A 20,205-nucleotide genomic window follows, 5' to 3' on the forward strand; every position below is an offset into this window, starting at 1 on the left:
AAATTGTAATGTAGAAACATGCATTTATCTGTAAAGCTACTTTGAAAAAATATGCATTGTGAAAAGCACTAAAAAAAAAAAGTGAAAATGTAGACACCCTGTCCTGAATAAGCTGTGAATTATCAAACAACTTTTCATTTACAGAAATAGATATTTTAAATTGCTTTTTAAAAAACACGAGATTTGGTTATTCAACAGTCGTGACAATAACACAATAATGTGGATGTACGATAAAATGATTTATGCTGAACAGCATTCGGAAATATGAAACTGCTTACTAAAACTTTGGCATTATATTTTTAATCAATAAATATATCTAAACAGATGTATTTACAAAAAGAAAAAAGAAAAGAAAAAAGACAAACTATACAGACTGCATGATAAGCACTTTAAATTACTACCAGGTTAACTCCTTGTTTGCAATGAATGCAGACTACAAATATCAGCAATAAAAATAACTTTGACTGAACATGGTTTGGTTTTCCATGAGATCTAAAATTATTTAAAAGAATGTATCTTAACATCAGTGAGACATTACAGGTTTGGAAAAGGTTTAGAAACAACAAGGATTTTACAACAGCTTTACATTTGTAACAGGCTGTTTTGACATCAGTAAAAAATAAATAGAAAAAATGATGGCAATTGTAAGAAATGGGAGACGGTTATGTTGAGGGAGGCACAGCTGAGGCACTAGGGGTGTTCAGGGGTTCAGTCTGTAGGGGGTGGTTTAAAATAATGTCCTGCAGCAGAAGAGTGTTGGTCTCTTTCCACTCCCTGAATTTACTTGCAGTGAGAGTGGAGTCAACCAGTACCTGCTCCAAAGTCAGTAGATCTGCTTCTTTAGCCTAAATCAAAGACAATTTTTTTTGTTAAAAATAACTTATGATATGATAGCAAATTGGATGAACACAAATTGGTGAAATTAAATTAATATGAATTTCATTTTATAAAATATGCTTTATCCATCCAACTCTGCTGGTAGATTTAGGAATTGACATAGTTCTGCCAAGTGTCAGTAACCTCAAATTTCAAATGATATCTGATTAATTTTCTACCATCACTAAAAACTGTAGAAACTAACGCATAAGACAGCTCCGTAAACAGCAAAGATATGGTGTCAGCAACTGAACTTTTTTCACTCTAAAGGCCTGTTCACACCAAGCATACATTTTTAAAATAAAACCTATTCAGATCAAGTTTAAGTGGAAAAGAAATGAAAGAACCAGCAAAAATCTCTACTGGTCCTGAAGATGGATCTGTTGTTGTCTTTGCATACCACCCTTTTTAGCACAAGCCTGAAAAGACGTAGTTGCAGTTCATTATCCCTTTTTACTACAGGCATACCTTTTTAGAGACCTCTAATAATATACTGTATGTTCATATATAATAAACATGAATGAATATAATTGCTATATCTCCAAATAATCACTCCTTAAACATAAAGGAAGACAGAGGTTTATTCCTGCAACAGTGATCTTATATTTGTCCCATGCTCAAAAATATTTCTCAAATTGCATCATGGTGCATGAGAAATGCAAACGCTGAATTATGAACACTACATTCTGAAGGAAATCTGCATTAATTAGTCTAAAGAACAACTTTCCCTACACTTTACAGACTTAATTACAAATTCCAATGCTTTCTTTTTATAACATTGGAGTTTTTGTTCAGCGCAGAGTTCTGCATGCTCGCGAATCCTCACATTAAGTGTAGACACAATGTAAATAAGAGATTCATTGTGCGTAGACAACTTCATTAATTATTACAGAATTTTGTAAGATTCAAAAGAGAAAGTGCTCAGCAATGGTGTTGACATGAATTTGCACATGGGTTGTCTTAAAGCATATTAAAAACACCACATAGACATTTAAACAACATTAAAAGCTTGATTTATTCCTGTGATCAGAGCTGAATTTTCAGCATCATTACTCCAGTATCAGTGTCACATGATCCTTCAGAAATAATTCTAATATCTTAAATTGGTGCTCAATTATTAATAATAGTATCAATGTTAAAATACATTTTTGCTGCTTCGTAATGGAACGTACTTACTGGGTTAACCCATTCACCCAACAACTGTGTTTGTTAGAGTTTGTTGTCTTAGTGTGGAATGTGTAATGTTAGATGGATGATAATACTGCTGTACAGATCAGGTCAAGGTAATCAAATCACGAAATATAATGCGACCCCATGCTTAGTACACACGCTTGGTACTATTTTTTCCCCAAACTTATTTCACAGTTGATGTAAATAGGCCTTAATACTTACAGACAAAATTGTAAGATTTGAGGAAGAAACTTTTTAATATGTTAGAAAAGGTTTATCTGAACATCTAACCTTTAGAGTGCTGTTGAGGGTTCTGATGAGATGTATCTTCTCATTGAGCATCTGGTTTTTGCAACGCTTTATAAAGGAGGTTCGTAATTCCCATTTTGATGATGGTTTCCGCTCGCCCGTTGGAGACAGGCTTGCTCTTTTCAAATGCAAGTACAATCTTTTCATCTCATCATCAGTTCCTTCCTGTCCATCTAGAGCTATTAAAACAAATATAACTTTTATAGCGAGTTAAATAAAACATAACTCATAAGAGTTATGTTTAAACCTAAGCAATTGAACTTCTATGAAAAGTTTTCATTTTTGATAGTAACAAGCATTTCTAATGTCCTCCAAATTGATCAGTAGTCATGTCACTGGCTGAACAATGTCATTTCCTATCATAAATCTGTTTATGATGTTTAATTGGTTCTCCATCTTGCTTACTTTCAGGTCTGGTGTCATTTGAGGTCAGCAGCGGTTCTGGTTCCCCTTGCTCTGTGGATATTGCCATAGGTGTTGTTCTTGATGAGCATTCAAAGGGGCCTTGAGACGTAGCAGTGATTTCACTGCATTGTGAGGTTTCCTTTATTGTGGGGTTCATTGTATGGACCAAAGCAGAGCAGACCACTGTTTCCCCAGCAGTAGGTGTTGCCTGTGAGACAAGGTCTAGCCAAGACCGTCTATGCTTAGCCAGAGAGGAGGCAGAGCTGTGGGAGGTCATCGTACTGACGGGGGAGGATAGGGTTCCAGTGGTTTCACTAGGAACAGGGGAGGAATATGGAGGAGGAAGGCTTTCCTAAATGGGAAAGATACATCAGAGTGAGGGACAATGGCATTCTTTATTATAATATATGTCTGGTGCAATTGTCTTCAAATGTAGTTCTTGTATATCAAGGGTGTCCAGTCCTGCTACTGGAGTGCCACTTTACTGCAGAGTTTAGCTCCAACACACCTGCCTGGAAGATTTTGGTGACCCTAAAGATCCTAAAGATCTCAGGTGTGTTTAATTAGGGCTATAGCTAAGCTCTGTGGTTGCTTCTCAATACTCAAATTAAAGCACAATTTATACTTCTGCATCGAACTTACCCGGCGTAGCCTGACGTGCACCTCTCCAAAAATGTAACAACGCGTCAATTCTATGCAGACTGCAAGCGCTGTGATTGGTCTGCTAGGACCCTTCACTAGGGTTTCACATGCTCCCTCTCCATGTGTAATTGCACATCAGTGCAGACAACAATGCAGAGGTATAAATGAAAACCAATGCGTAGCCTACAGTGCAGAGGCTACGGCATAGGTCCGACGCAGAAGTATAAATAAGCCATAATGCTTCCTCGTTTCCTCGCTCCTACGTCCTCCAGACTGTGACCCAGAAACCGATTAAACTCAGCCATCTTGAAGGACATATCTATTCTCTAATTCGACCACGAAGAAGTGAGGAATGAGGAGAAACTGAGGAGTCAGGAATACAGGTGTAGGAAATACAGGTGTATCCTTCCCTCGCATGCTAAGGGGGTGTAGCTGAGATGCGAGACCAGCTTGTGACGGTAGGAGAGTTTCTTAACTCTCTTTGGTTCACTGCAGTTTTAAGGAGAAAGTGCTCAGCAATGGTGTTGACATGAATTTGCACATGGGTTGTCTTAAAGCATATTAAAAACACCACATAGACATTTAAACAACATTAAAAGCTTGATTTTCACCACAGGTGGACTTTTAATTTATTTTAAAATGTAATTTATTCCTGTGATCAAAGCTGAATTTTCAGCATCATTAAGGGAGTGGAGCTGAGATGCGAGAAAAGGAAGCGGGGGACGGAAATGAGGATGCACAAATAAGAAATGAGAAGCACCCATAACCTTTCCTTCGATACCTTTGTCCTCATTTCTTTCCTTGCATCCTTCCTAGCACCCTAAGGGGGGTAGAGCTGAGATGCCAGGAAAGGAAACAAGGGTGCACAAATTTAGAAATGAGAATCACCATATGTTCGTCTCAATAAGCTCCCTAGCTCGTGAATCAGTATGTCATGTACACAAATTTGGACCCTGGCTCACCACATGTTGGGACACTGATTACTATTTCCGGCAACATGACAAAATACATCTCAACTGGTATTTATGAACGACAGACACGACAGGTAATCGGTCTTAAGGTGTATGTATAGACGAGACCAGACAAGGGAGTGCAGGAGAAGTGTCTCTTTTTAGGGAGTGCTGATGATGAGGTGCAGGTGCTGATGTAATTAGGTGATGGCTGATGGTGTGCAGGAGGGAAACATGAGGGATGCTGGGAAGTGTAGTGTGGTAGAGGTGACAGAGCTGGTGTGGTGACTGGATACGTGACACAGTGATGGTGAATAAAGTAAATATTAAAGATGGCAAATTTTATTACACAGGACTTATCAAAAGTGACATGGCGTTATTTATTGAACAAGTCCAATCAAGGTTTAAATTCAGTGTTAATTTAACACCTTTAAACTGTCAACCATATACTTCTGCTGAGTGAATGCAGACAATGTGAAAACAGTGAAATTTGAAGTTTGTAGATAATGTATTCATCTTTGGCAGGAGGTCAAGGACACATATATTGTGCAACTGTGAACTTGCCTGGTGTGCAGCAGCTGATGGACTATTCACAATTTCTACAGCTTGGGTGTGGTGCTCAGAATAGGGTGGAGGAGGTGTGTCAGTGGACTCCTCGTGATCACTGGCCTCACTGTAGCATTCTGTGAAGTAGAAAAACAAAGATGCCAAAAAATTCTAAGGAATGCTTGTAACACTAGTACACTTACAACTTACCAGCTGTATGACCCTCTGTGGGTTCATACTGAATAGATGCCAGACCAAGTTTATTTAACCATCTGAAATAACAAAACATAACAAGTTACCAACAATGACACAGGACTGTCAAAATGAATGTTTATACAAGTGATTAATTAAAACTGTCTAACACAATTCTTTTTATAAATTCATTCAAGTTTCCTTCAGTTTTAACCTCATTCATCTTCCTTTACCTTTAACCATGTCACACATGCAAACAAATACCAAAGACAGGTCAGCCAACTCAATGTCAGCAAACCCAAACACGCAAAATGAATGAGAGTAGCTTCAGCTCCTGGTAGGGTCTCCCTTGGCAAATTGGTCCCAGGTGAGAAGCCAGACAAAGAGTGATTCAATACGTCCCCTATAGAAACATTAATATGTGATTTGAAAGTGATTTGATAAAAGAGTGAAAGACCATGACAGGTAGAAGGACACCAGGGCCCTCTCCTGGAGCCAGGTCTGGGAGAGGAGCTCACAGGTGAGCACCTGATGGCCAGGCTCTGGCCCAGTCGGGGCTCAGCCCGAAAGAATAAGGTGGGGCCTTTTCCTTGTGGGCTCACCACCTGCACGGAGATGCTGAGGGGGGCCCACACATACAGGATACTGTGGCACCAGCTAGATATAGTTGGCCTCACCTCCACACAGCTCGGGCGCTGGAGCCAAACTCCTGGATAGAGTTTGGACTATAGAGTCACCCAGGGTGAGAAACAAATTCCCTGACTCTGCGCCATGGTTTCATGTGCGGGAAAGACTCTGGGCCCTATCTTGCGCCCAGTGCAATTGACTTTGTACACCGACGCATGTATCATTCCTATTTTGCACCCACGCACAGCGGACTTTTCCCTCCACAGACGCACGTCGGTAAACAAGGAAATGCATTTGCGCTCCCGCTCCCGGAGCGCTCCCTCTATTTTGCAGGTTTAGAAAACAATTCTGCCACTGACCAGGAAAAACCTAGTCTAAAGTCTGCGGCGCATTGTGCATGTTATTCATATGCTATTTTAAGGGTGCATGCTTGGCCATAATCAATGTAGCGTGTGCACAACGCGCATGCACTTTGCTTATCTCATCTACACACAGATGCAGCAGTTCTCATTTTTAGAAAACCATACATTATTACAAGGAAAAATATTAACACACGAGCGAAATCATTGTTGTGTCATGAAGATGTGAAAAAATAGGCATAAATCTAGCTTACACATTTACCCAAATTTTTATACGCCTGTTTAACCGAATCTAATTTGGGTGGGTTTCTCCCATCCCCATACAATGTCACTTCTCTGTGTTTTACGGCCCTCACGAGAACGTCGGTCTCCTCGGCTGTGAACCGCTCCTGGCGTGCGCCTGGCAAATCCACCGTTATAATAGCAATCCGCCATGGAACAAACGCGCCTGCTCTTAAAGGGAATGTGAGATGTCGCACAACCAGATGTTGCGCTTGATACTTGCATTTCAGATCGTTAAAATAGGGCCCTCTGATTGTGTTCTGTTTACACATGAATTGGGGCTCAGGTCAGGAAGCAGACAGACTGGCTAAACCGACCTTCTGCTAGCTGTCTCACGTCACTGAGGTCAGATAAATCAAATAGAGACTCTTTCACCTAGATATCATCATATAGAGACTGTGTCTGTTCCCTGAATTAGAAAACACAAAAAACTCCCAAACTCATTTAAGGGTAAAAATGTAATTGATGTTCAACAAATAAAAAACAGATATAATACAAATGAACAAATGATAAAGCTCGGGTTGCTGAATATTCTATCCCTTACTTCAAAAGCACTTATTGTTAATGATATGATCACAGATTATAACCTGGATGTGTTGTGTTTGCTCGTCTGAAAGGCAAAGGGGGAGAAGATGTTGCTTTAATTTATAGTAATATCTTCAGAATTACTGAGAAGTCTTGTTTCAAATATAATTCTTTTGAAGTGTTGGTGCTTAATGTAACACTATCTAGTGTAAATGATAAATCACGTTTGAGATTTGTGCTGGTTACTGTATACAGGCCACCAGGGCACCATACAGACTTCAACAACGAATTTGCTAATTTTCTATCAGAGTTAGAAATGGCTGCAGATAAAGTCCTAATTGTTGGTGATGTTAATATACATTTAGATAACGAAAAAGATGCATTGGGATTGGCATTTAAAGACATTCCTAACTACATTGGAGTTAGACAACATGTGTCAGGACCTACTCATTGTCGTAATCATAATCTAGATCTAATATTGTCACATGGAATCAATGTTGATGCCGTTGAAATTCTGCAGCAGAGCGATGACATCTCAGATCATTAGCTAGTCTTGTGTATACTTCATTTAGCCAAGGCTTCAAAGCCGACTCCATGTTACAAATATGTTAGACCTATCACTTCTGCTACTAAAGATTGCTTTATTAATAATCTTCCTGATCAGTTTCATCATCTCAGCATCCCAGATAGCTTAGAAGAACTCGATAGTGCGACAGAAACTTTTGACTCTCTATTTTCCAGCACTTTAGACACAGTTGCTCCTTTGTGCTTAAAGAAGATGAAAGAAAATAGTCCAACGCCGTGGTACAACGAGCACACTCGGGCCCTTAAGAGAGCAGCCAGAAAAATGGAGCGCAACAGGAAGAAAACAAACCTAGAGGTATTTCGCATTTCATGGAAAGAGAGCACGATTGCATACAGAGAGGCCTTAAAAACAGCTAGATCTGCTTATTTTTCAAACCTATTAGAAGAAAACAAACAAAACCCTGGGTATTTATTTGAAACAGTGGCTAAATTAACGAAATATAAAGCTTCAACCCCATACATTTCCAAACAGCACAGCAGTAATGACTTTATGCACTTCTTTACTTACAAGATTTCTTACAAGAACCAGGAAGTATGACCATATTAGCCCGGTTCTATCAACCCTGCATTGGCTCCCTATTAAACATCGTATAAATTAAAAAATATTGCTGATTACTTACAAAGCACTGAATGGTTTAGCTCCGCAGTACTTGAGCGAGCTCTTAACGCATTATAGTCCTTCACGTCTATTGCGATCTCAAAATTCCAGCCAGTTGAAAATACCCAGAATATCAAAATCGACTGCTGGCGGTAGATCCTTTTCCTATTTAGCGCCAAAACTCTGGAACAGTCTTCCTAACATTCTCCGGGAAGCAGACACACTCTGTCAGTTCAAATCTAGACTAAAAACACATCTCTTTGACCTAGCATATACATAACACATTATAGACTTCTATAATTCAATGTTAGGTTGCATAGATTAGGTCAGCCGGAACCAGGAACACTTCCCATAAATCCTGATGTACTCATTACATCATAAGAAGAATGGCGTCTACGCTAATATTAGTCTCTCTGTTTATCCCGAGGTTTACCGCAGTCCACCGGATTCAGGCCGTATCCAGATCTGATGAAGGACCTGCGCCTGGACACCACGACAATGCAGTCCTGAAGTTTCAACTAGTCTCTCCCCTGTGAATGCCTCCTTCCCTTCCCTTTACCTCTGTACAGATAAAATTTTGTCAAAATAGTTCTGGTTCACATGGCTACTCGGAAGTGATAAATAATTCTGTGAATGAGCGGGCCGGAGCGCATTAAGGGTTTTATATTACAACATTGTCGTGCAAGCGGCCCCAAAGTTAATAACTAATGATCTTTGCAACAGAATTGAATCAAAATCAAAACTAACTTTAGCTGGACAATAACTTTATTCTAGAGCTGCTGTAAAGCCAACACAATCTCTGTTTCTTTAATTTCCTATTATCACTGTAAAGCTGCTTTGAAACAGTCCATATTGTTAAAAGCACTATACAAATGAAGGTGACTTGATTTGACTTGACTTGACTTTACGTTATGTTATTCCTTCATCCCGAGGAAGGCTGCAGACACAGAGTCTAAGTGGGTTCTGTTTAAAACTTCCATTGCGGGATGGGCTGCTCAGAGCTATGGCTGAAAGGTTGTTAATCTGACAGCAACCCAATGAGAATCCATGGAGAAAGACTTTTGTTCGGCCTCAAAGAGTTTGTATCAAATGGCTTAGTTGAGGGAAGCATTGCCTGATGCAGGCAGTTGTAAGTCGGGTAGGGAATTTGCTAACCTCACCTGGTGATATAATCGGAAGGGTAAAGAAAAACCTTTGAGGATCTTCTGAACCCTGAGGACAGTACCTCAAAAGAAGAGGCAGGGTTGGAGGACTTGGGAGAGTCATCACGCATTTTCTGTTGGAAGTCATTGAGGTAGTTAAAAGGTTCAGAAGTGTTGTGGGGTGGCCGAGATTCAATATACTGAAGAAATTGAAGGCCTTGGATGTGGTCAGGATAGCACCTGGAGATAGGAAGACAGGTGTGGTGGTTCCCATATTAAAAAAAGGAGACCGGAGGGTGTGTTCTAATTAAGAGGGATCCCACTTCTCAGCCAACCCGGGAAAGCCTGGTTGCAAGCAGAATGCTAGAAAGGAGAATCCGTCCAATCTTCAAACCTCATCTGGAGGAGGAACAATGCAGATTCCATCCTGGACATGGAACCATGGATCAACATTTTACCCCAGCAAGGATCCTGGAGGGGTCATGGAAGTTTGCTTATTGACACTAAATGTGTTTTTTGGACATGGAGAAGGCTTACAACCATGTTCCCCAGGGTGTTTTGTGGGGGGCAATAAGGGAGTATGGGGTACCAGGGCCGCTTATGGGTGCCATCCGGGCCTAATGACTTGACATGACTTAACTATCTATATCAGTAGTTTATACAAAACATTACTGTAACTACTGTAAATACAATGTTGTTACTAAAAAGAATATGTTTTTTTGTTCAAACTGATGTGGGCTTACAAGTTCATGTCCTCATTGCTGTCAGCTGCAAAGTAAAACATCATGACTTTGGGATGGCAAGCTTTAATCGCACTGTGAGAAACACAAAAAAAAGTGTGAAGGGTTGTTCAATTGAAAGATATTTTACAATCATCATGATAATGAAAAAAAAAAAAACAGTAGAGGAAATAACCATGTTATATTCTAATTGAAGGCCCTTTCATTTGGAAAACTTTTTTTTTTTTTAGCATTTAAAGAGAAAATTAACATAAATGACAATGCCACTTACTATTTTTTCTTACATTCCATTGCTCTGTCAATTACAAAATCAGTCAAATTTATGAAGCCTTCTGCTTTTTCAGCCTGGGAAAAAACACAAAAGAAAAAGCTTTTTGTAATAGATATCCCTTTTTTCATTATTATCAAGGCAGAGAAAAAACGATTACATTTAAATCCTATTTTCATCATCTAACATGAAACTGTATATGCTTTTCTTTTTTCTTTTTTACCAAAATCAATGCTAAAATATCTAAGAAAATATGTTGTGCTGACCTTTATAAATAATATTCAATTAATAGAAAAAACAATATCATGATAAGATGTAGGCACATAAATGGCATTCAGATACTCACCACTTGATTTGTGTACCAGTATAGAGAGGTTTTCTTTAGCACAAACCAATACTTTTTCCACTTAATACCAAGAAATCCCTTCCCCTCTTTTTTCCTATAGAGCCAGCCCTGATAGTCCACTGGCTCCAGAACTTTTACTGAAACTCTCCTTCTGCTCATTCTTAGACTGCCTATTAGAACAAATGTGTAAATGCCACAATAAAACAGAAATGGTGACACAGGAAAAATAAAACAAAAGAACATCATATTTGATCACAACTTTGAGTTGTTTGTGCAGTGCAACACATACCTCCACAATTCTTCTTTTTTGACTTCTGTCTGAGAGACACCTGAAGACAAATGCATATGAAATATTTTGATATTATAATGACCACAATCATGTAATCATGATTTCTGGCACTTCCACACTATCACAATGCAGACAAAAATATGAATGTACAATAGGTTCACAAGAATTACCGGATTGTACTCATCAGCAGCAATATGGGGAGCCAGAGAAATGGGGAAAGAGGCCTGGGAAGAGACCAAAGCAGACACATTCGGTGATCATTAGGGTCAGTTTCAGTCAGGGTCCACGATAGCACTTTATTTTACAGTCCTGTTCGGCATGTACATACTATGTATTTACTAAAGTCATTACAATAACTGCTAATAACTAAGTATTAACCCTGAACCTGATCCCTAAACCTAACCTTAACCCATTTTAAATGATGTTTTATTAACAAAGTTCGGGAGGAGCACGTTCAAATAATCAAGTAATCAATCAACTCATCAAACAATTACCATGTCTACCCTATCAGCATGAGAGAAAGCATATATATTCACTCTGTCAACTCATCTAACTTCCTTGACAGTTTTCAGCATCCCTCCACCACCCCGACTCCTCACTCTTGGCTTGTTCTTTCACAGCCAGGAATACGGGGGGAGTACTCTGGGTTTGGGCCGAATACCGAGCCCGGAGCCCTCTCCTCGGACAGCACGCCAAATTCGCATTTATTCTATCTGACTTATTTGTAAGTGTGAACTCGTGAAGTCCAAGTATTTACTTACTCAGCACTTTTTTGGTAAGTACACTGCACATACTTTAAAATTAAGTGCAACAGTGCATTCAGAAAGTATTCAGACTATATCTATAGCATCCAATTCATTTTTTGCTATTTTGTTATGTGGCAGCCTTATACTAAAATGCTTTTAAAAAATCCACAGCAGATTTGTGATGCTTTGCACATCTGGATTTGGGTATTTTCAGACAATTTTCTCTGCAGATCTTTTCAAGCTCTGTCAGATGGGATGGGGACTGTTGGTGGAGATATTCAGAGATGTTCATTGAGTTTAAATGGGCCACTCAAGTTTGTCTCTAAATCACTCTCGCATTGTCTTGGCTGTTGGAAGGTAAACCTTCAGCCCAGTCTGAATTACTGAGCCCTCTGAACCAGGTTTTCATTCACCTTTCCTTCATGATCAGTCCAGATATTTCGCAGGTGACAAGCAGTGCCTAGTTGCCTAGACATGACAGAGAACCTTGTTTGTCACAGTCTGAGGCTTTGTCCACATTATTCCAGATTTCATACACTTTCAAAACACTCTCCTAAACGCTTACTTGGATTATACAGATGGAACAGACATAATAAAGTTCTCATATCTTTCTGGCAGGATCATTTTATTTGCAAAATATCTCACGATTCACTGATGTGTCAAGGGCGCACTCAGTCACCATTATATGTGTGCCACTGGATAGCAAATGCAAGTGAATTTTCTGTCATCTTTGCAGGACTGCGATATGAAGAATGCACAACGTCTTTGCAGATTGGTATCAAATCAAAACTCTGCAGGCAGTTTCGTTGACCTCAGGGTTTAGTTCATACTTTGATGCATTTTCAGCTGTTAGACCTTATTACTGTCAGGACCACAATCGTCAAACATGATTGACAATTAGCATACAGTTTTTATTGGTGGTATGGTTCCATTCTGGGCGAGAACTCCCTGCGCATCCATGCAGCCCAGCATGGATAAGAGCAGGGAGAGCAGCAATAACCCCCCTTGGGGTAAACAGAACAGAACCTGCATGAATGTATGCAGATCATTAATTCAAGATTTTAAAGTACAACATAATTCGAGAATTTATTCTGATTCAAGGGGAATCAGAATGCCAAATCCTGACTGGGCGAGAGGAGGAGCTGGGGATGGAGGAGGGTAATTAGCTCCTGAGAAACACGATAGCTGCTGGTAATACTGAAGGAGCTTATATATGTATACAGTGATAGGTGTCATATTCCTATAGGTAGACGTGGATCAGCTGAGAGTCAGCTGATGCGAGCTTGACTAACGTGACCTGCCAGAACTGATGCTACGCTTGATATTTCCAGGTGTGTGTCTATCCAGATATTGTCCAATCAATTGGTTTGCCACAGATGAACTCCCGTCAAAGTGTAAAAACAACTAGAAAGATGATCTAGAGAAATGTAATGCACCTGAGATGAATTCTAGGTGTCATAGCAAAGTGTCCAAATACAGTACTTATGCCAATGTGATATTTTCAGTTCTCATATTTTTAGTGATTTGTTTAATGTGATGTCTTTCTTTATAATAAAAAATGCAACTTTACAAAAATGGATTTTGCTTTGTCATTATGGTGTATGGAGTGTAGATTGATGTGGGATCTAGATCGTGTAGCATTGTCACAGGACTTAATTGTGATTAAAATGTTCTGAGCTGATATTGAAAAGCACATTGGCACAATGAAAATGCCAAAACTTAACTGATATGATATGTCACAGAATGTCACAACATTTATAAATATTATTTCATTAATAAGCAAATGATCTCTCCTTTATCAACCTGAAAAAAAATGATTCACAATAAAGAATAAAAATGAAAAAGAGTAGAACCGAGGGTGGAAAAAGATGCAAGCAAAATGAAACCTATTGCTCAATTTCCTCAAGCTTCACAAGTTCCTCTTTAAGGTATAACAGAATAGCAGACAACTTGAAAGAGCATTTTATTCACATTCAAATATATCATTAGGTTCTAGACATGTTTCACACCTGATAATTATCCAAAAATGAAGGTTTGCTGCCATAGAACACGCATACAATTTACCAATTCAATTTGCCTATATTGTAACCATAATAAACACGAATATAGGCCACAATAGTGGATCTTATAAGTGAAACTATATGATTCAAGTGTCAAAATCTGCTGTCTATTTGTCTATATCTAAAAAATCAAAGTAATTATTTAGATGTTTAGATGAGATCATTTAGAAGAGACATTTTAAGCTCTCGAGCCTGCAGTTGACAATAATACTGTTACAGTATATAATATATTAATACATTATCTGTTTTACCCGTTCACCAGACTCGACCAGGTGGAGTGTCTGACCGTCCTGTTTTTACACTCTGAAATGACATGTAACTGTCCTCCCACCACGATTAATATAAAGAGGTCGAGCACACAGCCGGATCACTTTAAAGAAAAAAAGAACTTCTGCTTGCGCAAGAAACATTTCAAAACATTCTCCACTTCTTATTCTACACACAAATAAGGGCAGTAAATACAATCACATGAAAGCTGTCCTCAACTTAAGCTCAAGCTACACATGGTAACCCTAAAACTTCAACAACAGAAACTCTTTTAAATCCCACTTAACAGACCATTAATCATTAATAAGTTCCCTCATTCATTCATCTTGCCTAAAAACACAAAAATAGACAATTTCAACATTTACTCTCTCAAGTGCAAAACCATTACCAAGCCAATACCATTTTACAATTTCTAACTGAATGTTCAACAACTGTTTTGCCTTGGCAAAACTTAAGCAAACTGAACAAACAGCAAAAACATAAACAGTGACTGTTTATTTCCAGGGTCTTCAGAAGTAAAGTCTTTGCATTCCTACTGGCTCCAACAACAAAAACCCACATTTTTCCAACAGAGGAAATAAATAATAAGTAGATACAAATAATATATATATATATATATATATATATATATATATATATATATATATATATATATATATATATATATACATACATATTATGGCAAGCCGTTCAGGAAATAATTATATTTATAGTATGAAGTCTGAATATATATGGAATGAAAGTCTGAATATATAGAATGAAAGTCTGAATATATAGAATGAAAGTCTGAATATGTAGAATGAAAGTCTGAATATGTAGAATGAAAGTCTGAATATGTAGAATGAAAGTCTGAATATGTAGAATGAAAGTCTGAATATATATAGAATGAATGTCTGAATATGTAGAATGAAAGTCTGAATATGTAGAATGAAAGTCTGAATATACATAGAATGAATGTCTGAATATATAGAATGAAAGTCTGAGTCTGAATATATATATATATATAGAATGAATGTCTGAATATATAAAATGAAAGTCTGAATATGTAAAACGAATGTCTGAATGGAATGAAAGTCTGAATATATATAGAATGAAAGTATGAATATATATATATAGAATGAAAGTCTGAATATATATAGAATGAAAGTCTGAATATATATAGAATGAAAGTCTGAATATATAAAACGAATGTCTGAATATATGGAATGAAAATCTGATGTTATCAGCGCCATCTTGTGTTATTCATCTCCTATTTTTTATACACATTTTGAACAATGAGCGAGTCCGCACGAAATTTAGTAGCAGCAATTTTAAGTAACGATCATTACTTACACCCTGGCGAATGCGTGTACGGGCCAAAATACTGGCAACTGTACTCAACATCGTTCTACTGATGAAGAAATTAATTCGCTATTTCATCGCGGAAGAGCGAATGCGGTGAATTCATAAGATTTTTAAATTCCTTCGAGAATGATGCATAATGTTCTTTCAGCAACATTTTGTTGAACATGACTGCCCATAAGCTCTAAGAATGTTGCAAGAATGGAAATATGATCCTCGAGATGACGTGATGTAGACTCCAAATTGTTTATGTTGTTTGGAGTATGACCAACTGTTGCAAAAAAAGTCTTGTAGCTCACCAAAGTATTGGAAAATTTCAGGGAATGAATCACAATTCAAAAGGCTAAAAACAAGCTACACATTATTCAGTGAGAATTGTCAAATGTACACTTTCTTTTCTCATATTCACACTTTCACATACATTTAGACTTTCATTATATTCAGACTTTCATTCTATATATATATTCAGACTTTCATTCTGTATATAGTCAGTCTTTCATTCTACATATTCAGACTTTCATTCTATATATTCAGACATTCATTCTACATATATTCAGACTTTCATTTGATATATTCAGACATTCATTATATATATTCAGACTTTCATTCTATATATATCCAGACTTTCATTCTATATCTTTCATTCTATATATATTCCGACTTTCATATATTCAGACATTCGTTTTATATATTCAGACTTTCATTCTATATATTCAGACTTCATATTTTAAATATAATTATTTCCTGAACGGCTTGCCATAATATGTATATTATGTTGCAAAAAAAAGGTAGAAACAGTGTGGAAAGGGTTCAGAGAATCAGATATATATCCAGCAATAAAATATTTAAATAAATGTAACTTGAATATTATTTGAAACACGCATGGCTAGAAATCCTTGTTGTGTATGATTATGTATGCATGTCATGAAACAGTATAAAATTAAACCATATTAAAAAAAATTTGACAACTTGCCTTGAGAACACAGTTCCACCTTTTTGTTTAAATCTACCTTCATTATATAGTTAACCATTGCCAAGGGTTAGTTCACCCAAAAATGAAAATTCTGTCATTAATTACTCACCCTTATGTTATTCCAAGCCAGTAAAACTTTTGTTCATCTTCAGAACAGAAATGAAGATCTTTTAGATGAAATATGAGATTATTCTGTCCCTCCATTGACAGCTACGCAAGTACCACTTTGCTGCTTCAAAAATGCACCTGTCTCTAGTTCTGTTGATTAGCCTCCTTGTATATTTAAGCCCTGAGTTTTCCTTAGTCCCTTGTCTAGTGTTTACGTTATGTTATAGTGTGTAGTGATTAGGTATTGATAACAACAACAAAAAAAAATGTGTATGCTTATATGGCACAGAGTAAATGGCTATAGATTTGAATAATCATAGAATATACAATTTAATGAAGCAAATTCAATTTTGCTGAATTGAAGAGTTCAGTTACCAGAACTAACCACTAGAGTTCACCAAGTCCGCAAACTGCAAAGGTTCAGATTCTTTTAATGTACCAGGGACACAATATTACCAATAATATTGTGATATTGTTTGTGCATTGAAAGATATTGGTGAAATGTGGAATGGTTACAACCAAATTTCTTTCTCCCACAAAGCCCATTTTTCAGTGTTTTTGTAATTATTAACATTTACGTCTCAGCTGAAATGGTCTCCATGTGATTGAGAAACCCCTCTGCTGTCTCTGACTTCATGGGATTAACTCAGAGGATAATTTCTCACAATGTTCTGTTCAGATGATTGTCACACCACTTAAATAAATATCCCCCTGAGGGAAAGCCATGTCGCTGCCCGACACAGAGGGTCCATTCTTCTGCTCTCTCTCTCTCTCTCTCTCTCTCTCTCTCTCTCTCTCTGTGTACTGTTTCTCAAAGCAAGAGCTGCTTCTACAACAGTGTTTCTAACTGAGTATTCAATAGGAGGCTGGCACCAGCATGACCATAAGTCATTGTAGAAAAAGCCTTGTTTACTTTATATGCCCACTTTAAGAACTTTGGAGAAATATACACACATTCACACTCAAAATACATTTGATATTTTGACAGCTATAGAAAAACCTAGCCCTTAACTCTAGTAGTCTAAGGGTGCTTTCACACTTGGTTCACACTTGATTGCTCAGTTTGAACCAGAGTTTGACTGCTCCCTTTTCCCTGCTGGTCTCTGTTCACATTATGTTACTTGGGTTCATTCACACTGCCAGTGATTTTCTGGAATCTGTGCGTGCGTTCACACACATCACGTAAAGATCCCGTAAAGACACTTGACATCAGAATATGATGTGTAATGTCGCTGCTGCATCGCATGCTGTTTGCGTATGATCTGTGATTTCTCTCTTCTCTTCTGATTCGATCATAAACTAGTGCATCGCGTACCGTTCCACTAAGCTGCCGAACAATCTCAGCTTCAGCGCCATCACAACAACACACCCCTTACGCCATTGGTCCTGCCTTTTGTTCACACAGGGCGTGCTCCGGGACTGATCTCAGCAATGTTACTATGTCCCATCCCGGGATTGATCCTGTTATCAATCCCGGGATGTGTTTGCATTCACACAAAAGGTACTATAGCAATATAATGGCAATTTTCTGAGATCAACGTGATCAACGTGTGAAAGGGGCTTTTAGGTAACAGCTATGAAGGAGAAGGCGCCAAAATGGATATTGCTTGGGTCACCGTGATTTTGCCAAGTAAGACATGTTCCTGGATCAACATATTTTGTTGATCCTGGAACAACATTCCTGTCCGAAGATTTAGTCCTAACCATATCCCTATCCCTAAACCTAACCCTACCCATAACTTACCCCTAAAATCAGAGGGAAATGAGAGGTGAATAACTCTGATGTAGAAGCACCTAACCCTTGTTGTAAGCCTAAACTTGACATAAACTGTAATCTTCCCTTAAATCTGATTGGTTGATTGGAATGTTGTTCCAGGATTAACAAAGATGTTGATCCAGGAACATTTTGTAGGCTACTTGGTGAAATCACTGCACCCAGCAGATAATTAATAGTACTTGTATCTATTTACCGAAGAATGTACTGCAAAATTTCTTCAGAAAGTGGAGTCCATATCTTATGAAGGCAAGCAGAAATAAGTTAGGCTATACATTCTCTCTGCTTGTGTGTCAGGCTTGTCAGGAAAGACATTGAGAACACACACAAACATATCATATCATACTTCATCAATAGCGGTTCACTCATTTTTGCGTTCACAGAATTTTTCCATTGCAGAAAATGTTCTTTGTAGTGGAAAGAGATTATTTAGATTATTAAAATATCCTTCACACCAAGAAATACCGAACTGTCCACTGAAAGGTTCTTTGGGGAACCAAAATGTTCTTCTATGACATCACTGCAAACAAAAAAAAAACTTTATTTTTAAGTGTGAAGGTACAACAGATGAATATCTGTCAGAGTTCAGAAAAATGAAAGTTCACTTTGTGGGTTCAAGATAAAATATGGGTTGGAGAATGAAAATGAAATAATAATGGCTGTCCTACACTGTGTTTTGTATGCACAGTTTGGATAAACATGCATTGTGTGTGGATATTTGGAATACCATGACTGCATGAGTTTATATTAGCCTGAGTGAGTTTGGACATGTTTAATATAAACCCAGATACAAATATTTTGAAAGCTGTAGTGTTCAGATATTCCCACATAAGAGGAAGTCAAAATAATTCACTTGTCTGCACAGATTTTCAGCTTTCTATCTGCAAACTAAACAGATTCTGGCAAACTGGTAAGGTTGCACTAAAAAGAGAAGCATGTGCAGATGTGGTTCTTACCGCTTGAGAGAACGACCAGGATCGCATGGCACTGTTGCTGTACCTGCTGGGGAGACGATGAGGGATTTAATACAGGAACAGACATGGCAAAATAAACTCTATGTCTGAAGAGAGCCGTCAAGTAAAAATCACTTGGTGTATGAAATCCATTTGCTCATAGAGTTTCCTTAACCTCATATATTTTCATATGTTTCAACATACACTGTGGTTTATATAATTATCTTTTGTGTCTGTGTAAACAGATTTATTCAATGAACCCCAAGACGAGAATGAGCACATTCTCATTATAAACATAAAATACATACAATATCAGTCTTGCAGAGACAAGAGATAGAGAAGAGTCAATAATTTATCTATGAACTTCATCTATATATATGGTTGTCTCTTCTCTGTTTTCTAGAGATTCATGCATTATGCAAGCCTTTCCCAACTATCTGTTGCTTTACATAGGCTATATACACTCACCTAAAGGATTATTAGGAACACCTGTTCAATTTCTCATTAATGCAATTATCTAATCAACCAATCACATGGCAGTTGCTTCAATGCATTTAGGGGTGTGGTCCTGGTCAAGACAATCTCCTGAACTCCAAACTGAATGTCAGAATGGGAAAGAAAGGTGATTTAAGCAATTTTGAGCGTGGCATGGTTGTTGGTGCCAGACGGGCCGGTCTGAGTATTTCACAATCTGCATAGTTACTGGGATTTTCACGCACAACCATTTCTAGGGTTTACAAAGAATGGTGTGAAAAGGGAAAAACATCCAGTATGCGGCAGTCCTGTGGGCGAAAATGCCTTGTTGATGCTAGAGGTCAGAGGAGAATGGGCCGACTGATTCAAGCTGATAGAAGAGCAACTTTGACTGAAATAACCACTCGTTACAACCGAGGTATGCAGCAAAGCATTTGTGAAGCCACAACACGCACAACCTTGAGGCGGATGGGCTACAACAGCAGAAGACCCCACCAGGTACCACTCATCTCCACTACAAACAGAAAAAGAGGCTACAATTTGCATGAGCTCACCAAAATTAGACAGTTGAAGACTGGAAAAATGTTGCCTGGTCTGATGAGTCTCGATTTCTGTTGAGACATTCAGATGGTAGAGTCAGAATTTGGCGTAAACAGAA

The 20,205-nt window shown here is 38.0% G+C and overlaps 1 protein-coding gene across 3 annotated transcripts in view; it reads right to left on the reverse strand.

Moving 5' to 3' along the window:
• Nucleotides 1-286: 286 nt before the first annotated feature.
• LOC308707756 (connector enhancer of kinase suppressor of ras 3-like) overlaps nucleotides 287-20,205 on the reverse strand; it is an 81,361-nt gene continuing 61,442 nt past the window's right edge. Inside the window, exons 15-25 of one of the 3 annotated variants that reach the window (XM_081394397.1) lie at nucleotides 19,077-19,122; nucleotides 11,022-11,075; nucleotides 10,852-10,891; nucleotides 10,563-10,732; nucleotides 10,220-10,293; nucleotides 9,952-10,023; nucleotides 5,109-5,170; nucleotides 4,917-5,035; nucleotides 2,761-3,112; nucleotides 2,338-2,534; nucleotides 287-845 (exon numbers count right to left, since the gene is read on the reverse strand). In XM_081394397.1, coding sequence (XP_081250523.1) covers nucleotides 663-845; nucleotides 2,338-2,534; nucleotides 2,761-3,112; nucleotides 4,917-5,035; nucleotides 5,109-5,170; nucleotides 9,952-10,023; nucleotides 10,220-10,293; nucleotides 10,563-10,732; nucleotides 10,852-10,891; nucleotides 11,022-11,075; nucleotides 19,077-19,122 — 1,369 coding nt within the window. In that variant the 3' untranslated portion in view covers nucleotides 287-662. The remainder of the gene's footprint in view (nucleotides 846-2,337; nucleotides 2,535-2,760; nucleotides 3,113-4,916; nucleotides 5,036-5,108; nucleotides 5,171-9,951; nucleotides 10,024-10,219; nucleotides 10,294-10,562; nucleotides 10,733-10,851; nucleotides 10,892-11,021; nucleotides 11,076-19,076; nucleotides 19,123-20,205) is intronic. The other 2 variants (XM_081394398.1, XM_081394399.1) reach the window with 2 other exon arrangements.

Source organism: Scardinius erythrophthalmus (genome assembly GCF_964197995.2).
Source record: "Scardinius erythrophthalmus genome assembly, chromosome: 19".
NCBI lineage: Eukaryota > Metazoa > Chordata > Actinopteri > Cypriniformes > Leuciscidae > Scardinius > Scardinius erythrophthalmus.